This window comes from Athene cunicularia, assembly GCF_003259725.1.
Source record: "Athene cunicularia isolate RWA chromosome 14 unlocalized genomic scaffold, athCun1 chr14_part1, whole genome shotgun sequence".
Classification (NCBI taxonomy): Eukaryota; Metazoa; Chordata; class Aves; order Strigiformes; family Strigidae; genus Athene; species Athene cunicularia.
Window position 1 is genome coordinate 3969756 of NW_020799118.1, and position 19881 is coordinate 3989636.

At 38.1% G+C, this 19881-nt stretch overlaps 1 protein-coding gene across 1 annotated transcript in view; it reads right to left on the reverse strand.

Annotated features, from left to right (window-relative positions):
- LOC113485739 overlaps positions 1-19881 on the reverse strand; it is a 37468-nt gene that overhangs the window by 15993 nt on the left and 1594 nt on the right. Inside the window, exons 3-18 of the mRNA XM_026859138.1 lie at positions 18706-19056; positions 16633-16764; positions 15574-15723; positions 14981-15097; positions 13200-13373; positions 12269-12479; positions 10921-11087; positions 9395-9507; positions 8256-8337; positions 7487-7624; positions 6592-6751; positions 4661-4782; positions 2905-3045; positions 1756-1869; positions 1248-1376; positions 593-754 (exon numbers count right to left, since the gene is read on the reverse strand). Of these exons, the coding sequence (XP_026714939.1) occupies positions 593-754; positions 1248-1376; positions 1756-1869; positions 2905-3045; positions 4661-4782; positions 6592-6751; positions 7487-7624; positions 8256-8337; positions 9395-9507; positions 10921-11087; positions 12269-12479; positions 13200-13373; positions 14981-15097; positions 15574-15723; positions 16633-16764; positions 18706-19056 (2463 nt within the window). The remainder of the gene's footprint in view (positions 1-592; positions 755-1247; positions 1377-1755; positions 1870-2904; positions 3046-4660; positions 4783-6591; positions 6752-7486; positions 7625-8255; positions 8338-9394; positions 9508-10920; positions 11088-12268; positions 12480-13199; positions 13374-14980; positions 15098-15573; positions 15724-16632; positions 16765-18705; positions 19057-19881) is intronic.

A 19881-nucleotide genomic window follows, 5' to 3' on the forward strand; every position in this document is an offset into this window, starting at 1 on the left:
TTTTTTTTTTTTTTTTTTTTTTTTTTTGTTAAGGTAATGCAAGGCATACTATATCACTTGCCATAATTTGTTATATATTTAGTCAATTATTGTGTGTCCAATTGGTACATTGTGGGAAAATAATAAATGTCTGGACTGTGAGACTTGTCTCACCATTGTCCACTCCGTTGGGAATTTACAAATCTAAGTCACTCATCTCCCTCCCTGTCATGTGGGACATTACAAAAGCAGCCATAAAAACAAGTAAACATTTACCTACAGTGGAAGGAAATCTCTAGTTTCCTTTTTGATCACTTATGGGCCTGTTTTAATATTCTCCAGAAACATCAAATTAAAAGACCTTTGAGAGAGGGGTAGGGAAGAAAGAACATGGACAAAGTGGGAATGTTTACAACCGTACTGCACCTACAGAATATGCTACAGTGGCAAACACAACCTTTCTGCCTCAACCCACCAATAGACATTTTATCGTTTGTCAAGTTACAGAGGTATTGCAGTTCTTGTGAAAAGCTGCTGCTGAGGAAAACTGAGTTTCCAAACCAGTAATTACATTTGAAGTGAAGTAGGTTCAATTCATTTATGTGAGACTTACATTTGGAAGGTCACAGGACTCAAAGCTCATATAATAGTCCAGGCAAGAGGAGTAGTTTGTTTCTATTTTACCCAGAATCTTCTGTTTGGTGCATGAGGTCAGGAAAATATTTTCCAGAACAGCTTCTAACTGAAATTTATCAGCGTACAAGAACTGATTTTTCTGCAATGCAGCAAGAAAACAAAGTTAAAACATGATAGCAGAATCTTAGACACTTCTCACTCATCCCAGCTCTCAACTTCGTCCTGTCCCTGTACTGGCTTTTTTTTTTTTTTTTTTTTATTCTAGTAGCGTCAGGGTTTTAACCTAACATTTCCAAAACATAACATTTCCACCTGACAATGTTTTGGCTTATCAGCAGAGTCACTGATCCCCATCCTACATAATTAGCTCAACAGTTTTACAAATTTAGGGCATAAGTGAGGCCTCTAGTTTGTAAGAACTCTTTTTTTATTAATTATGTCACATGTAGCTTTCTTCCTATGCAGAGAAATACATAAAGGTAAAATGAAATAATGGTATTTCACAGAAAGTGGCACTATACAGAAGCTTACCTAAAATCCACTCAAAATTACGTATAAAAACTAAATTCCCATCTATTAAGAACAGCTTCCATAAAAATGGTGAGTTAACAGATACAACTGCCTTCTCTTACCTCATACGTTAAATTGTGTTTGATTTTTTTGTCATCCCAGTTCAGATCTAGATATTCATTAAACAAAGCAGATCTTTGCTCTACAGACCCACATGCCTGCAGGTGTTCCATACTTAATACTCTCTGAAGCTAGAAGAGGAAAAAATTTATACATATTAGTAATTTTCAAAAAACCCCATGTTCAGTATGTACTAGAGGAGTATACTTTCAGGGCAAAAAAACACCCCTGTGAGAACCCCTGAATGGTCTATATCCATAACAGACTGCTTCAATCTCTACCAAGAAGCCTAAGGGGTTGGTGATTCTGTCCTGAGGGAAGGCTGCATCCCAAATACAAACATCAAACAGAATTCTTCAGAAGTTTTATTTTTCTTCCTCTGAGATACGGAAAGGGTGACTTCAAGTAAAAGGTAACGTATGGTAACAAGTGCAGAAAAAATTCAATCTGTGAGAAACAAAACCAGAAATCTAGCTACACTCATCCCTTCTTAGACTCAAAGACTCATACCTGACCTGAGGAGAGTGTCATACAGCCATTCCAGGCAGTGATGTTCGTCTTTGATTTATCCTCCAGGGTCAGGCGGATGTCAGCAGGCTGCCCACCATTCCCTGTGAGCTGCAGCTGAAACCAGAAGAGAAGGATTTGCTCAGTGAAGAAAAACTAGAACTAGCAGAAGGCCCTGCAGGGTGATCTAGCAGAACGATCTCCACCCAGTGGAGAAAAAAAGAAACACAATTAAAACTGTGACAGAACAACGTTGAAACTCCACAGAACTCCACGTGGCCTGGAAGGTCAGGGCCTTAGACAAACCCACAGGGAAACTGCACTTTTACAGCTGAGGTCACAGTAGTCTTTCTGTTACCTTCTCTGGAAGCTGCATTGGGTCTATCATGCACAGCAATTAATGACACCAATGGAATAAAGACACTACAAGAGAATTTATTCCTCTGAATATGAGACATATTGACTACTTTGTGAAAACAACCCGAGAGCACTCTGTGGCACCACTACGAGTACCAGAAGGCTCCAGGTGACCACACAGAACACCGCACAGTTTGCGCAGCTCATTACTGAGCAGAAAGCCTTCAGCCTCAGCAACTGGACTTCCTGGCCCACGCAGTGCATTTTCAGGCAGAAAATATTTAGTCTTTGATCTTGAAGGATGATTTGCGGAGCTTCTTCTTCCCCATATATGATTTGCAAGTGAACCTCACAATCGTATTTTAAAGCTTTTCTAGTCTCACACATTTTCACACTTGTGTTGCAATTTCCTATACAGTGCAAAAACGTGGGTTTGCTCTCAATGGGTATCAAAGGGTTTCTGACTTTCTTTTTGTGAAATAGGAGTTTGTTCATCACTTCGTGGACAAAATTTGCCTCATTTTCATTGCCAGGCTGGCTTCTGTGCACTTCTGGCTTCTTACCACCCAACCCGGGTCTATGCTAGAATTGCAAGACAGATACCATCTGCTAGCAACTGTTATGCTTGGAAAAGGAATAAGGGCTGGTGGCTTGGATACAAGGAGATAACAGCACTTGGTGCTACTTACAGTTTGCAGAATGATACTTGGTTCTGCAACTCTGAGATGAAAGGTACACTAACAGTAAAAGCAGTATTACAGATCTGTATTTGGCAGCTCTTTCTCATGATCTCACCTGCTGGTTGTACTTTCTGCCTCTCCTTTCTGACAGGCAATGGATCTCCAGTTGCTTCAGAGTGTAATTAAATGGGTGGGCAACACTGGCTCTGTAGTTCGTCTGGTCTCTTCCAAACTTCAGAGAAGATGACACTGATATCTGATCCGTATCAACAGATAGAAAAGGAACTTGTGAAATAAAACACCTCTCACACACTGACCTCAAACATACAGTAAGATTTCCCTACACCTTTTCCTCAGATGAATCATGTGTGTAATAAAGTCTTTTTTGAAGTAGTGAGGTAAATTAAAGTTCAAATAACGACATTCTTGCCACTTGAATTTCCTACATGGCACAGCTGAATGCAAAACTATTCTCTGTATTTTTTAGTAAAATCATGAACCGTGCTTAAGTTTGATGAAGCTTAAGTTTGGTCTCATGTTTAGGTACTGTAGGCTCCACTGCTGCAGAGTGCTTAGACACAGCTTGCAAAGTTGCAGCACGAGAAAAAACATTTGCAGAATCAGGAATTAAATTCCGTAAGCTGCTGGGAACAAAATATTTTTCTGGCAATTTAAGTAGTGGTGGTATTTAAATAGTAGTGGTAATTTAAGTAGTAGTTCAAAATTACATTCTATACAACTTCTTAAGTAAATATTTCATTTTTAGCACTTTTTAAAGGAATTAAGAAATTCTAATTCTTTCTGTAGGCACATTTGTTTCTGTACAGTAACATTGCCATTCATCTTTCCTTTATTCAGAAAATAATGTAATATTCAGCCAAGGTGCTGCACTTCAGATGCAAATATAAAGATAGCATGGTTAGTTGCAAGTCAGTAAGCTTCCCCACTTAACCACATTTGGAAATCAACTTAACCAAAGTTGTCCTAGTTCTGTATTTTTTACTATTTATATTTTTTAGAAATAATGCTGACTTACTTTAAGAAAATAAAAACTGGTTTAAACTGTGCCAAAGTTCTGACAAATAAAGAGTAGAAAGAAAGAATGAAATACAGAAGAGCTTCAGCTGAATCAGTAATGCTGGAAAAATCCTTAATTAAGGATTTTTCAGTTCCATGCTCTGCCAGCAGGCAGGGGCACAAGAAGCTGGGAGGGAGCACGGCCAGGAGAGCTGACCCGAACTAGCCAAAGGGCTATTCCATACCACAGGGCGTCGTGCTCAGTGCAGAAACTGGGGGAGTTGGCTGGGGGACGGATCGCTGCTGGGGCATCGGTCAGTGGGTGATGAGCAACTGCATCGTGCATCACTTGTCTTCCTTGGGGTTTATTTCTCACTCATTTTGTTATATTTCCTTTAATTCCTATTATTGTTATATTTTATTATAATTATTGTTATTATTATATTTTACTTTATCTTAGTTAATAAACTGTTCTTATATCAACCCAGGAGTTTTAATTTTTTTTTAATTTTCCTCCCCATCCCACTGAGAGCAGGGAGGAGTGAGTGAGCAGCAGTGTGGTGCTTAGTTACTGAGTGGGGTTAAAACACAACAGCATTTCATTGCCTTTGGTTATGCAGAAAAAAAAAAAAAAAAAAAAAAAGAAGTATGGCTTGAAAATGCTTCCAACAAGAATATAGGCTTTTCATCTTTCATAGCCATAGCCTTTTATACATCCAAGAAGGAGGATAGTTTGTCTCCTACTTGAATTCTCTGGCTTGCTTAATGTCTTTTTTTTTTTAAAAAAAAAAAAAAAAGAACCACTTGATATTCTTCTAATTCTCCTGACATTGATTTGCTCTGGGATGCTGTACCTGGTCCTTCTCATTCCAAATGACAGTAAGATCATCCTGGTGATTGCGTGCTGAATGTTTCACATATAAGTTGACTCTGGCATGCCATGGGAAAGGGATGGAGAGAGGATGGAAAAGTTCCACTACAAGGAAAAAAAGCAAGTAAGTTTCCCCCACTGCAAATCATGACTGTTCACTTTCTGATAAAGAGAAAGGGATAGGACATATTGTCCCACAGGTAGCAGGGCAACAGTTGGTTCCCAGAGAAAACACTGTCTTTGCTCACACACACACGTGCACCTACCCAACAGGCACAAGGACTTTAGTCTGCTGATTTCTGCTGAATATGAACAAATGTAGGGAAAACAGGAGTCCTCTATTTACCAGCACAATAGTAATTACCTGCAGTAATCGAAGGATTGATACCTATACCCAAGGCAGCTTCTAGCAAGAACAGCCAGGAAAGTAATCTTCAAGAAGCTGAGATCACCTTCCACTGGGAGAGGAACAGCTTACAACGCTCAAACAAGGAAGTGCAGTTATTTTCTCCGTTTTCAGACAACAAAGCCTCAACATAAGGGTTTAACCTTTACCACTCAGGGTAGTGGCCTGCATGACCAACGCCCCCTCCAGTATCCAGTGCAGCAGAGCAACAGAATTCACTAGTTTCTGAAAAAAGCCTCAGAAATGGTGACAATAAAAAATAAAATTATATCCAGGAGGGATAAAAACATAAAAAGGAAGAAGAAAACAGAAAAATAAACAAAAATTAACTTAAAAGGAAATATTTTTACTCTCCAAATTCAAAGGGATACCTGGGCAACATTCGGAAAAAATTTGTAGGATGTGTCTCTGTACGTCTAGTGCAGTGAGTGGACAACAAATCCAAGATGTTGGTCGGCTCATAACCCTTTCCTTCTCTCAACTGAGAGAGATTTGCATTTAGGTCCCCACTTCACAGTGAACGACCCTGACCACTGGATTAGTGGCTATTCAAGGCTGAATCTTCCTCAAGGTACACGTGCACTCGTGGAGCTGCGAGCATTTCTGGCTAGCAAGTCCCGGTGTACACCTCACACATGTGGCAACCTCACAGCACAGTAAGACTACAGATCCTATAAAGCTCCTCCTCAGCACCTTGACTCCTTCTGGAAGGAAATATATATGTTTCTTTTCCAGTACTCTCCAACTGGATCCTTAAATCATAAAATCACAGAACCAAGGCCCTGTTCTGCACTGCAGAGTGTGCTACTGTTCATAACACATTCTCCCCTCTCTCCCATCAAAGTTGTTTGTGTTTGTGAAAAAAATGAACCATTCACTGGCACAGAACTATGGAACTGTTTTATTCAGAATGGAACTATCAGGAAGAAGAGAAGCAAAACCCCAGACATTGAGATTTCTCATTCAAATCACCGCCCTGAATAAAACGAAGTGTGTATGTGAACCCCAGTCAGCCACCTCCCAGCTAAGTATCCTAGCACCTTGGCTAGAATGAAAATAGCTGCAATACTTTAGCTCTCTTCTCTGTTTACAAATGGTGTCTACTCTAAAACTAGTTCCTAGGTTTCTTGTGCCTTTCATTAAATATTTAAAATATTCAAAAGCAAATATAAAAATAAAGCCAAATGTTTCATTTAATCCAGGACATTTCTGAAATGTGTTGTAAAATAGAAATGGACATTTAAATTTGCTGATGACTTCTCACTCTGGCCAAATTTTCCCTGGCACTACTAAAGTTGATTTAAGCTTTACATTCCACATCCACAAAGTAGAAATAGTGTTCCGAATGGACATTTGTAACAGCCAGACTTACAATGAATTTAAAGCGAGTAAGATCTTAGAAGGCCTGGATTGAAACCATTTGAATATGCATTTTGAAATCAGATTTATGTGGTTTAGTTTATTTTATACTCTACTATCAACACCAGCAAAAGACTTGAGAAACCTACCCTGAAGATCATGACCTCCAGGCAACTTTGGGAAGGGTCCAGTGTAAGTGCCCATTACCTTTACCTCTTTGCCATCCCACAGAGCAGTGTGCCTCAGCATACGTGTCCTGTTGCCTTTTTGGTAAACCGTCATAAACACAAGCTGCCTTGGAAGAATTAACTAAAAGTAAAAGATGGGAAACATATTAAATCCTAAATTCTCCAAAAATTAAAAAAGCTAAGTGTGTAATTTTGATACTGTAAAGTTCTGTGAAATCTAGCTTTAGAAATGTCGTTATGAAAGGTCTAGTACAATGATGTCCTAAAGCCCACTGCTTTCGTATATCAGCTATTAATTTCTACTTGACTTCATTTCCATAGTAAGTCATCCTCTCACATAATGGAACATACGTAAACAGCTGAGTATCCTCTTTACAACAGTCTTCGCTTATTACATATTTTGAATTTCTATCTCTTTTTTTATCTCACTGAATAATTCTTACAACATCAAGAGCCACACTATTACAGAATAAATCCAGCAGACAGCACAAATAATACCTCTCTTCTTCCTTATTTAGAAAAAGAAATATGTGTGGTACCTGCATAATGAAAATTGGCAATGGGTCAGTTTGTAATATATTATTTTTCTTCTTTCTTATATATCCTATATATGTGCTTCATCTATAGGAGCAAACAAATATAAACCCAAACAACAGTTTTTACATTGGACACCCAACCTCCAGTTGAATGTTTGCTCATGGCACTGCAGAAATCAAGGGCAAAACACCTCCTAGCAGCTGGAGCTGTATTTCACCTTCAACTTCTGGGTTTGCCATCCCAAAAGTCATACTCTAGTCATACTCAAAAACAGGGTAGTCACAGTTTGCCTTTTGCCATCTGAGTTGATGATACCAACCTGGGACATTGTCTGTATTATTTCAATGACATTAGTGTAGCTGGTTCCAATGAAAGTTAGCTTAGCTGTAACATTGAAATCCCTTTTTTCCATCCTGAGGTAGAGTTTGCCTTTTGCTTCACTCATATCATAATTTACCTTTTCAAGTTCCCATTAAATTAAAAAAAAAAAAAAAAAGAAAGAGAGAGAAAGAGAAAATAAATACTGTGCTCACCTTCTTTGCACAGTACATTACATTATGGTCCTCAGGACCTAAGGGAGATCTGATTTTCCCTTATGTTCATATTACAGAAGGCACAGCTACAAAACAGCACAAACTGAGCAACGTGCGTAAGAAATTAGTTTTGATGTGAGCAGGAGGAGCTGTGCTGCATTTGACTGACAAATAACCCCATTCACCTTCCTTGCTTCTCCTTGCTGTTGTGTGTTTCGGCACTGCAAACAGCCAACATCCACAACTGCTTTCTGTCTGTCCTGCCTCTCTTTCCTTAGTAGCCAGAATACTTAAAGACATTCCCAGGAGGTGAGGAGTCTGTCAGAAGTCATAATTAATGTCGATGCACAGAAGCAGAATCAAATGGAATAAATCCTTTCTAGTAGGGTGGGATTGTTGGCATCTTTGAAAACGAACATCCTCAGCAACAACAAAAAAGGTCAGAGTACCAGAATACAGAGTACTAGTACTGGAAATAATGCAGCTCGACTCCTAAAATATTAGACAAGTCTAATTTGTAGTGATGTATGTGACAGATAACTTGCAGATAGTTACCTTAGAAGACACTTCTGCTGCACTGGGGAAGTACTGTAGAAAGAAGGGATGAGTCTGGAGTGCTTTTATATTCAACTCTTCACTAAAGGGAAGAAATGTACTTTTGTTCAACAGTATTTCAGAAAGTCCACTCTCGCTGACAGCACAATTTCATCTGAGTAATCTCTGAGTCTGTCACAGCTTTTAGAGTTACAAATTGCAGTACCTTCCACTGAATGCTTACCCAGCCCACATTTGTTGATGCATTCATACAGAGGTAAAGGAGACCAAACAGCACTGTCATTTCTGACGTCAGTGAAAAATCTGCACATGGATCCCCGGGACAGAATGTGGCCCACTGGATCAGAAATTACTTTGGCTAGTAATTTGCTAGCTGCAGTAAATGAATCAGCTTTTTAAAAATTATTTCTGAATCTGACTTTGCAAGCACTGTCATGGTTTTCAGACTTAGAATTCACAATTATTAGAGTTTTACAGAACTTATAAGACCTTGCAGTGCAAAGGTCTTTTGCTAGAAACTTAAGAAATACCTGAAATACTCCAAGGCTGAAAATACTACACCTCTTAAACACCCTCAAAAGCTTACAGTTTTGTCTATATGCTACACCAAACATTTCTGTTTAGACGTTGATTATCAGGCACTTTTGACCTAAAGAATTATTCTATTCATTCTTCATTTCTTTAAAGAACTTTGAAAATTTTTAGAAGACAGAAAGAATAAATTAGCACAGCAGGTATAGCCATACTGATACCAACTTAGAAAACTGAGCGAGTGTCCATAATTTTACAAGGTTCCACTGTGCCAAAATGATTTAATAACATTTAAACAGTTATGCCAAGTTAAGGCATATTTTTAAGTACTTGTCTGACTCAGCCCTAGAGTTTTCTGGATTATCTCACTGTCTGCTACTTCGATGTTGTGGAGGCAGGCAAAAAGACAAGCACGTCCCAAGCTGTGAGGAAGGGAATCTCTCTGCAGCCCTTCATAAACTTCCTGAGGTACAGACTGTTTGGTGTGACTATTCATCAAAGATTTGTTATCCATTTCACCAGTGCTTTGGTGATTAAACCAGTAACATTTTCCATGGAATCACAGTGGCGTAACGACATTTTTACAGTGCTCAGAATGACCCTTTTACCCTTGCTGGTCTTTTTTCCTACTGACGGTAAAGGAGAAGTTTGTGTTCTGTTCATAGGTCAGCCTCAGAGCTCCTTCCATTTCATTTTCAGTCAGGACTTCTTGAATTGTCATCTGTGCAGGGGGGAAAATAAACAAATCACACTCCATAGCTTCTACCCAGCATTTCACCCAAACTGAGCACAATCTCTTGACTGACTTAAAACTATCATCTTGATTTAAGCTTATCTTCTAGACAGGCCTTACAGATGCTTTCTAGAACTAAACCAAAAGTATCAAGAGATGTCTTCCTTTTTTTTTTTTTTAATATGTTTCCATAGCTACTCATATGCATTATTGACAAATATTAGCCTTATTTTCAATGTACCCTTATCTGTTTAAGTCTAGAGCCACTAGTTCTTGTTTATGTCTCCTCCACTCTTTTTTTTTTTTTCATATACTGTAAAGAAACTGTCTTTCCTTCTTCTTTTAGATGAAACAGATGGAGCTCCACAAATCTTTTACTCCAGGGTATTTTCTTCCTCCCACAGCTGCCAGCTCATCTACAGCTTTATCCTGAAACTGCTAAAGAATCCCTCTGGGGAAGATGAGCATCACCTTCCATGCTGAAATATCAACACATTGTGTTTGCCAAAGTCTGTGGGCACAGTAATTTCTTAAGTCCCATAATTATACTCAAACCTTATACACGAATAAGGAACCTAAAGAATTACCATCTGTTTTTTTCTTTTTTTCACTCAAACATTTAGAGGATAAAAGACATTTCAGTAAAGATTAGGGAGGGAAGAAACAGGGGATATATATATATATATATATGTATATAAAATACCTTTCAATAAAATGTTGGCACTAAATAGTCTATTGAAACACTGATGCTTAATATGCAGGTTTAATACTGATTTAAAATGATTAAGTGTTTATTTTCAGTAAAGTCTACCTTTAATTTTGCATCCTAGCTACATCCTCTTATCTGAAGAGGTCATGGATGACTTGGATGTGCTGTTCTACCCTCCAAACAGGAAGGAGACATTTCAGCTACTAGTTCTTTCTCTCAAGGGATGAACAGGTACAGCCTTTGTTGAACCTATCAATAGTTTGGAATACAAATCTATTTCTGTTTATTCAACACTGAATCATTTTAGATATCAATGCTACAAATGCTTTAACCAAGCCAAGGAATTCTCTGAGTACAAAAGACAGCTGTTTTCTACCAAAAGTCCTTTCTACTTTAGTAAACCAGCTCAGCTAGTAAGTGACAATAAACGAGCGCCTTCCTGAAATGATTAATCCTGAAATCTGGGATTTCAAGTACCTGCTGAGTTTCCTTGGAAGCAGACCATTAGAGCATTAGCTGTGTACTTCAATTAAACAAGGATTCAGATAATCTGGGCTAAATCACTTCTCATCTGCATTTCTATAAACCTGGAGTAATTTCACTGAGGCCACTGGAAGTGCTCTGGATTCATGCTAGTGTAAATCAGATGACAGCTCTAATCAAACCATAATAAAAGATCTATAGTTTATTACCTTAAGAAAGAAGGGAAGTCCCAGATGATGGAGAAGTGATATTGAATGCTTTACCTCTGCCATGAATTCAAATATACCACAGAGTTGAAAGTCTGTGTCAACATCCATAGCCACAGTTATATCTTTGTCATCATACTGGATTTCACCGATAAACTTGGCTTTGTTTTCTAAATAGCAAGAACAAAGTAGTGCCATTTTGAGGGCCTCATTTTCAAAGAATTTCACTCTGCATAAAATCAATCCAGCCCAATTTTGGGTTAAGACATTCATTATGACAGTCACTCATTCAGGATGACAAGGCCTTTGGCCTGTGGTTGAAGGAGTGCAAGGTGTTTTGGATGTCCCTGAACACATGAAGTCTTGAGCTAACAGAGCTTGTGTGTCCACGTACAAGTGTTAAGTGACAAGTCAGTTCCCAACAGTAACATGTTTTTGCAGCTAGAGCTGACTAGCTTACACAGCCAACAGAAGCACTTCGCAGACTTGGCCACTTCTAGAGAAGAGCTCTGAGCTGTTTAACCTCTGATAACTCCTTCAGTTCCAGCTACAGCAGACCAACACTGGTCAAACAACATGACCTTTCCCCCACTTTCCTACCAGCTTTTTGTATTTGAAAAAGAAAATATAGATTGCTAAGAGATAAAAACAAGATGAGAGATGTGAAACCCCAAAACTCTTTACTGAGAAGGCATGTATGGAATCATACAGCGACCACTCTGGCAGCTGTCCTGAAAGTCACCTGTTGTCCTGTAGCTTTTTTTCAGAATGGGTGAAAGTACATGGTGCCACTAACGTTAGTACTGATTCAGTGCCTGCTAACCTGAGTAATTCCTACTCCTTGGTGCTCTCACAGCTGTTGGGGTTTTCTTCAACTTGAATATACTCCCACGTGGGCATTGAAGGTACTTGACCACAGTCTACCTCAGCAGTTGAGGGATATGCAGATAGCATTTACGTCAGGGCAAGTTTTGAGGACAGGCTGGCTTGTTCAGGATGGGTCTGCCTCCTCTCCACAGTTAATCTAGAATTATTTTCAACCACTTTAACCTACACCGGAATTCTTTTTTTTTTTTCTAAGTATATTGGGGACCACCTGTTTTACCAGGTATTGTGCCACATGAGATCTTTCCTGGAATTAAAAAACCAGATGTAATGTAACAGTTTAAGAATGTAACTAATGTACCTAATGCAGTTTAAGAATGACAATTCTAATTAAATACAAGAAAAAGCCCCTTTTAAGGTACTACCAGCAAATTTTAGTCAGTCTGTAGCTGTTGAAGGAATAGTTGGAACATTCTCAAAGAGCTATTATATAACAAGAAACCTGAAAGGAATGGCAGGTACCTACCTGATTTCTGTAAACTGAGAATCAAGTTGATTGCCTTAGGGTAGCCAAACACCTGTAGTGCCTCGCTACTATGTACGCTTTGGCAAAAGATATCCACTTGGTGATCAACATAATAGGAGTTTATTACGTATGTGATTGATGTTTCTCCAACTGCAATGTGTATATATCTTTCTTGAGTAGTGTTGTCTCTCCCTTGAAAAACCATATCTACCTAAAAAAAAAGAGACATGTAGATATGTTCTGGAAACATTTAAATACTATTTCATTTTAAAACAGAAGACAAATGGAAGTGAAAGTTCTTTCTAGTCTATACTTATGTCAAAAATCTACCCATTAACAACAAAAATCCTAGCCTTTCATTAATCACCTACGACTTTCCAGTATGAAATCCATTCAACTGAATGAACTTCAAACCATGCCAGCCTCGTTGATTTATGTCAAATTCTCATTAGGTTCTCTTTTATCCCACAAAAACATGACTCCCTTTATAGAAAGGATCCTTGATCCATGCATACTGCCAATATTTATCAGATAGTAGGTACTCCAATACTTTCCTGAAAATAGCACTTAAAGAAATACTTTAAGTATAAAATTCCCTTTAAAGAACATAGAAGCAATATCCCAATTCCTGATGTGACATGCTGAAACTATTCTTCTGTAGAGTTACAATATCAACAATACAGAGTGTACTGACACTGATCAGAATGGAATAACCTGGTCCAGAAAGCAGTAAAAAATAAATTTTCTTTTTCAGTAGTACAGGTTTCAGCCATCCATAGTTTTTAAACATCAGAAAATCTCAGCTTTCATCCTGTACCTTACAAAACAGTAGTTTTCACTCAAGCCATGGGCTATTACATTATAAGAAGGGACAGTAATTTTAATGAAAAGGGGGGAAAAAAAACCAACAAAACAAACCGAAAGAAACTACCTGTAAAGATGATGGGACTCTGGCTTGTAGCAGCCATGGCCAAGTATGATGGAAATTTCCAGTTATGTTGGTACTTGTTTCAAACTCCTGGATTTGTCCTTCAAGAACTGTTAGGTGAGCACCATAATGTGCTTTCATACTAAAGCTCTTGATCACTTTCAGGTTTAATATAGCCTGTGTGCAACAAAGGTAAACTGAAAAGACAGCTTTGTAAAAGGTAAAGCTCCTGTTAGTCAGGGTTCTTTCTTTGGTTCAGGCAGTATCATGTCAAAGATGTGTCAAAAAAACCTCCCTCATGTAATTTCATAACACAACACAGTTACAGAGGTCACTTTTATTTTTAAATTGAATATTTTAACATGTATTCCCCAGTATGGCCATGCCCTAACCCTAGTCATGCAGTTACATGACTTTTAATAAAGAGTGTTATTCTGTAGGCTTGCGTATCTCAGATTAAAAAATATGCCAATATCAGTACTCCCTCTAGTCTATACAAGGTGCACTGCAGATCTATCAGAGTAGGCATATGAGCTAAAATGCATTGTCCTCCTTGTGCAGCACACGCTGCCAGCTCAGCTGTGGCTTGGGCTGTTCGCACACTGGGAACCAATCTCCAACCTCTTATTCCTATGAAAAGTTCTGGTCTAGCAAGCTGTTCTCCCAACCCTTCAAGAACAAACTGAGCTCCTAGACTCCCCTCAAGAATAAAGTAAGCATCTGGAATCCCCTCCACCCTGAACTTTAGGGAAAAACAAGACACAGAGAAAGAGAGCAGGAAGGAGAGAGTGGAGGGAGAAAAATATAAACATCTTTAAAACAGAAGCAGGCAGTACGACCCATGTATAATGGGACAAGATGCATATTCAGAAAAAATCTTATTCCATCAGGAGCATAATGTGCTTTCCTGTCTCCACGCTCCACCTAGACAGACAGCACCTTCCCCAGCTTCCTCTCACTTCTGATGGGTTACAGAACCCAGGAGTACAATCTGCACAGCAAAAAAAGTGAGTGATCTGTTATCTGTCCATTGCAAAGTGATATTTCATTTTACCACCACCACACTTCTCTGCCTCATCTTATCCCAGCTTTTTCCAAGATAGTCCTTGTATGCACAGGTACAGACATCCAATGTCCCAGACCATTCATTTTGCACAAAAAAAATTACACTTTGCACATCCTGCAATGCACTTTCATGAGGAATACCACGATACTTCAAATTACATAATGAAGGACAGAAGACTGCTGCTTTCTCTGGCAACTGAATTAAAGGTAAGGAAGGCCCAACTTCAGTAGAGTATAGGTAAAGAAGAGCACTGGGTCTAGAAGTAATTATAAATGAGAATGAAAGCTGAGGTGGTGTGACAGTACAGACACCTTAATTCAGAAGGATACTTTACTAAAGGTTCGATTGTACTTTAAAATGTTGAGAACAATCTTTCCCACTTGGATCTGTGACATGAGGTAGATTGTTTATGGTTCTGTTTTTTCTCCCATATAAATCTTGACTTTTAACTGAAGTATTATGGAGCAACTTTGAAATCTGTGTTATGATCTTACACAAGATGGCATAACAGAATAGAAAAGATGATAAAAGTAACAACTGAACTAGTAAAATTCTACCCTCCTTGACAGAGAGACAAAAATTTCACCTCAATAGCAAATGCACAAAATCACATCCACACCCTCTGTTCTTTGCCATCTGACTTCTACAGTTACTGTTCCTGTCATGGCGTGATTCCAGGCTGGATTCATGTCTCCCGTGCCATTGTCTGATAACTTACCTGCAACTCAATCTTGTCTTTTATTTGCAAAGTCTTCAGTGCCTCTATGTTATGAGTAAGCTTGTAGTTAAGAGACACAAGATCCAACTCCTGGACAAAGCTCAGTTCTTCTGTAATCTGTTTAGTCCAAACAAAACATGACAAAAGTTAATTGTGACACAGCTCTGATATTGAGACTGCTCTGATTAATTTTAATTATTGTACTAATTACACATTAGAGTAAAATTATGAAAACTATGAAAAGTTTATGGTGAAGAACTGTCTGATTTTTTTATAAGTCACAACTTTGTACTGTAATAGGGAATATGCTTCACCAGGGAAGATACTTGGTAAGAAACGTCTGATACAGTTTGCAAATGGGAGTTGTGGGTCATTGTTGATGTCAAATTTGTTTCTAGAAGTGATTGCACAGGAGTAGCTGAAAGACACTGCCTTCATTTAATTAAGATTTTTAAAACTAAACCAGCCTCTGCAGAGTGTTCCTGTAATAGCCTCACACACAGCTATTTCAAATGGAGAAACAGTGTTTATCACATCAGTTAGCTCACTTTAACCTCTATGTCACATGTTACTCATATGGAGGAGACACTTACTTGCTTGCTGTTCACACAGAAGTGAATAAGTCTTTTATAGAAGGTGCTGTTTTTTTCTGATATCACATCAACTAACACCCTCATAGGAATGCCAATGTCAGCAGCTCCTTGAATGTTATGGGTCAGCACTGCATCCAACTCTTGTCTTTCCTGTTAATATTTCACAGCATATATAGCAAAGCATGTGTAGAAACTAAAGCCTGCCACAACACACAGCTCTAACCAGAAATTTAGCAAATCTGTCTGTCCTATGTTTAATACTAATTAAAACCAACTGCGATGAATTTAGGGAAGTTACACTGGGAAAGAGGAAAAAAAATATCAAGCCTAAGATAGGATAAAAATATATATATTCCAGCTAAGAGGGGAAAAGGTACAAATGTTTCTCCCTGGTGGCAAAAAACTCCACTATGTATCTGTTTCTCCACAGCACAGAAATATGCGGAAATTACCAGTTATGGCAAGAAAGTGAAGGACCACAAGGGAGAAGATACTTCTCTCTGTATTCTACTCTCCTGCACTGATGACAAGAGAAGCCAAACTTATAATAGGAAACCAAGAGATTCACAGCCTTTCTTGTGCTGTTGTCTTACTGAAGAAGCAAAACAGCAGTGTCTCAATTAATTGCTGCCTATCATTTTGCAATGTAAAACACAGTGATCACTCTATAAATTGCAATCTTTTTTCTTCTTGTGCATTGCTGCATACTTTCATGAAGAGGGTTGTATTGGAGTACCTGTTGTATATCTGGAGTGAGGTGAGCATTTGTGGGTTTGCATGTCTTAGCATAATGAACATCAAACAGTGTGATACAACAATAGACATATACATATATACACAAAGAGCATAACAAGGAAATGATTCAGAAAGTGCCACAGCCTGCATCCTACTATCCTATACATCTGTTTTACTGCACATTACAGGTGCCAGATTTTCAAAGACTTCATTTTTATTCCAACATTTATTACTAAAGCTTGACTATTTGTTCCCAATAAACCAGTTTAAAGTATGTCACTCAGTACTTCATACATGCAGTCTAACAGTCTGCAGGATACTTGCCTCAGTGGCTTTTAGTATAAGGAGTCCTTGTAATTTACTTTCATCAACTGTGATCAGAGTCTGTGAATCTAGGTTCATCTTATCCATCAAAACATAGCCTGAACCATCAATTTTTAGTGGTGCTCCAAGATCCTGTAGGAGCAAAAAAAGTAAATAAAAAAATTTACTACTTTTACCCACAGATACACTATGCACCTGAAATTTTTTATTCCTAATAAGTAGCTCTAATAGCACCCAGCTATAAATCTAGTATATCAGACAGCATATCCATAGGATGTTTTAGAAATCTTGACAGCTTTTTATTATATTTTATACATTTTGTCTTTTTTATTCTGAATATGTCTGACATATTTTTGATAAGTGAGCCAGCACAAACAGAACACAGGACAACATGGCAGCTCTTCCTGCCTAAGTGAAAAATCAATTAATTTTCTATGCTTGGCATTGCTCCAGTGCCAAAGCATTCATAAATCCAGTGAAACCACAGAGTATACATATGTTTCTTTTATTATGGCAGCTCTGTTTTTGGAAGAGGGCAGGTGAATCTCATCTTTGTATATTCAGATTTACCCTGACTTGCATACTGAATCCACAGATCATTCTGTGGTAACATCTCTCTTAAACTTCCCATACTTCTCCTGTCCTTTCCACTCCTGCCTATATAGCACTGACTGGTGGGATCTGTGAGAGGCCAAGCGTTGTGATATCAGGACTTCCAATAGCAATACAAATTTTCAGTACGATAAGTCAGTGCACAATTCAGCTAAATTCAGAACTGCTACTTCAGGAAATACTACTACAGAATTTCTCCCCCTCTACCTATTTACAACAGTCTGTCCTGAGAAAACAAACTACTGGGCAAGAATTGAGGGAAAAAGCACGATTTTTCACTCCTCCATCAAAAGGCCAAAGGAGCTCAGCGTGTCATGCTAACTAGCTGAGAGAGGTCACAGCACACTGCCTTTCTTTACTTGGGAAGCTCTGAAAGCTGCCTTGATCCCCAGCTCCCACAGCTCCTCCCAGGCAGCGACACTGTGGGCTCCTTCAGAGATGGGGATGTCTGGTGCCACCCAGGTCAGCTGTCCCAGAGACAGGGCTTCACTTCCTTTGCTCTGTGTAGAAATGAGACTGTACCGCAAACGATGGCACATTTGTGTGATATGGAGTGATCTTCTTCCACAGAATTCCAGTTTTCACTGTATTTTTCTACCAGCTAAATCTTTTCAACAAAGAAACTATTGTTTTTCTCATCCTACTAGTTGCTGTTCAGACTCAACATCTATAGCAAGACTCGCACCAAACTCAGAAGTTAAATCTCATTAATGAACCAGGAGGTGTGATTTGGGGGTGGTCTGTCAGGCACTGTACATGGTAAGGTTCAGCTCAGGGACAATTATATGGCCAGCATTTGCAAGAATTAGTAGAGAGAAATGGCTCACCAGGGCAGTCAAAACCAGATTGTTCAAAACATCACTTTATTTTTCAGCTAAATTCCCTGAAATATTTCTCAACTGAGGTCTTACAGGAAATTGTGGCTGTTGTTAAATGCTGGGTTTTTCACTCCATGTGTTCTCTGCAACAGTTTTCATACATTACGTATTAGCTGGTTAGCAATTTCTTTTTTTTTTTTGTACAGCTGAGTGGAAATTTTATGACTTGAAGATTATCTATTTATTTTATATATTTTTAAACTATTCAGAGTTTGGTTGTCAAAATGCAGAGAAACTGTAACTGCTGTTAAAACCAAAGACAACTTCAAATACTCATTATTTCTGAAAAGTAAAACCCTGCAGGTTTCTCAACCATGCTTTTAAAAAAATACATCAGAGTGAGTACCAGCAAGTCCATTGGCTGTAGGTACTGATCCACAGAAAATCTGGCTTATACCATACAAACACAGAGTGAATGACTGGCTCCAAAAGTAAGATGTAACATTAAAAGAAGAGAATGTTTTTCTTGTTTCTCTGCTACCATTGAAATCATTAGACTATTTTCTTGTGACTTTACTGGGTGCAAAGATCCTGGTTTAGATGTATAAATTCAAGAGTAAAGTAAAAAAACTCCTTACAATACCTGAATTGTTTGGCATTTGTTTTCTATAAATATTTTCCACTGAAGGTTCTTTTCAGGGTTGAAGTCCCCGTTCATTTGAAGCTCACAAGCACCTGATTTCATTCCTATTCCAATATGATATTTTAACTGGTTTTGTGCAGTGATGAACAGCTTATTTTCCTTGGAGATTTCCTTCAGTTGAGGGAGGTCATGCCTGAATTGAATTGCCAGTGTAATCTTTGGCTTGCACTCTGCTTTCACTTCAAGATGGGCAGTCTTGCCTTCTATTTCAAGGACACAGAGAAGTTCTGCCTGGCACTCATCTTTCTGAATAGATCCTGTGAGCCGTGACTGAGTTGGAATTCTGAGCTCCTATCGAGATTAAAAGGCAAATAAAAATCCTTCGGATTACACATACACTTTAAGACAAGTCACTATTGAGTCTTTTTTCTTCTCCTTTTAGCATACAAGAAAGGAGATTTTATGTTACAATATCAGAGACAAAATCTATAGCCTCTGCACTGACATTTTTCTCTCTCTCAACACTAAGATGGCAATTCTGCCTGAATAAGATCTAAGGAAAGATTTTAGGACTGCCCTGCACAATTTACAACTTCTGTATCTATATGAAGTTTTACATTTACAAAATTACAGAATGCCTATTTTTTTCAGAGTGAACATCCTTTGCTTCATTCGTATAAGACCAATCTCCATTTTCAAACAAAACCGAAAAGAAAAAAAAAAAAAAAAAAAAAAAAAAAAAAAGGCCTAACAGACATTCTTGCATCTGGTGTTATAAGGAGATTATTTAACACTAAAACTTTAAGCTTATCTTGTGCAGCATCCCAAGTTAAATGTTTCCTCTCATGCTTTCAAAGTGTTTGTAAAAACACTGAAAAAATTTTATAAATGTTTAATATTTTAAGTGGTTTTCATTCCCTTTTTGTTATGGATGACACACGCTTTCTGTCATTTTGGGGTTTATATTGCTACTTTGTCGTTGAAGAAGTTAAAACTGAGGAGTTAAAAGGAAAACATAAATCACTATGAACATCTATAAATAACCCCTAAATTCACAATAGTCATTCTTTCTAATGAAAGTGAGGCTAGATGGAAAAACCAAGGAAATTACACAACTTCTACTTTGATAAAAAAGACAGACCGGAGAATATATTTTTTGACAAACAGTTCAAACTA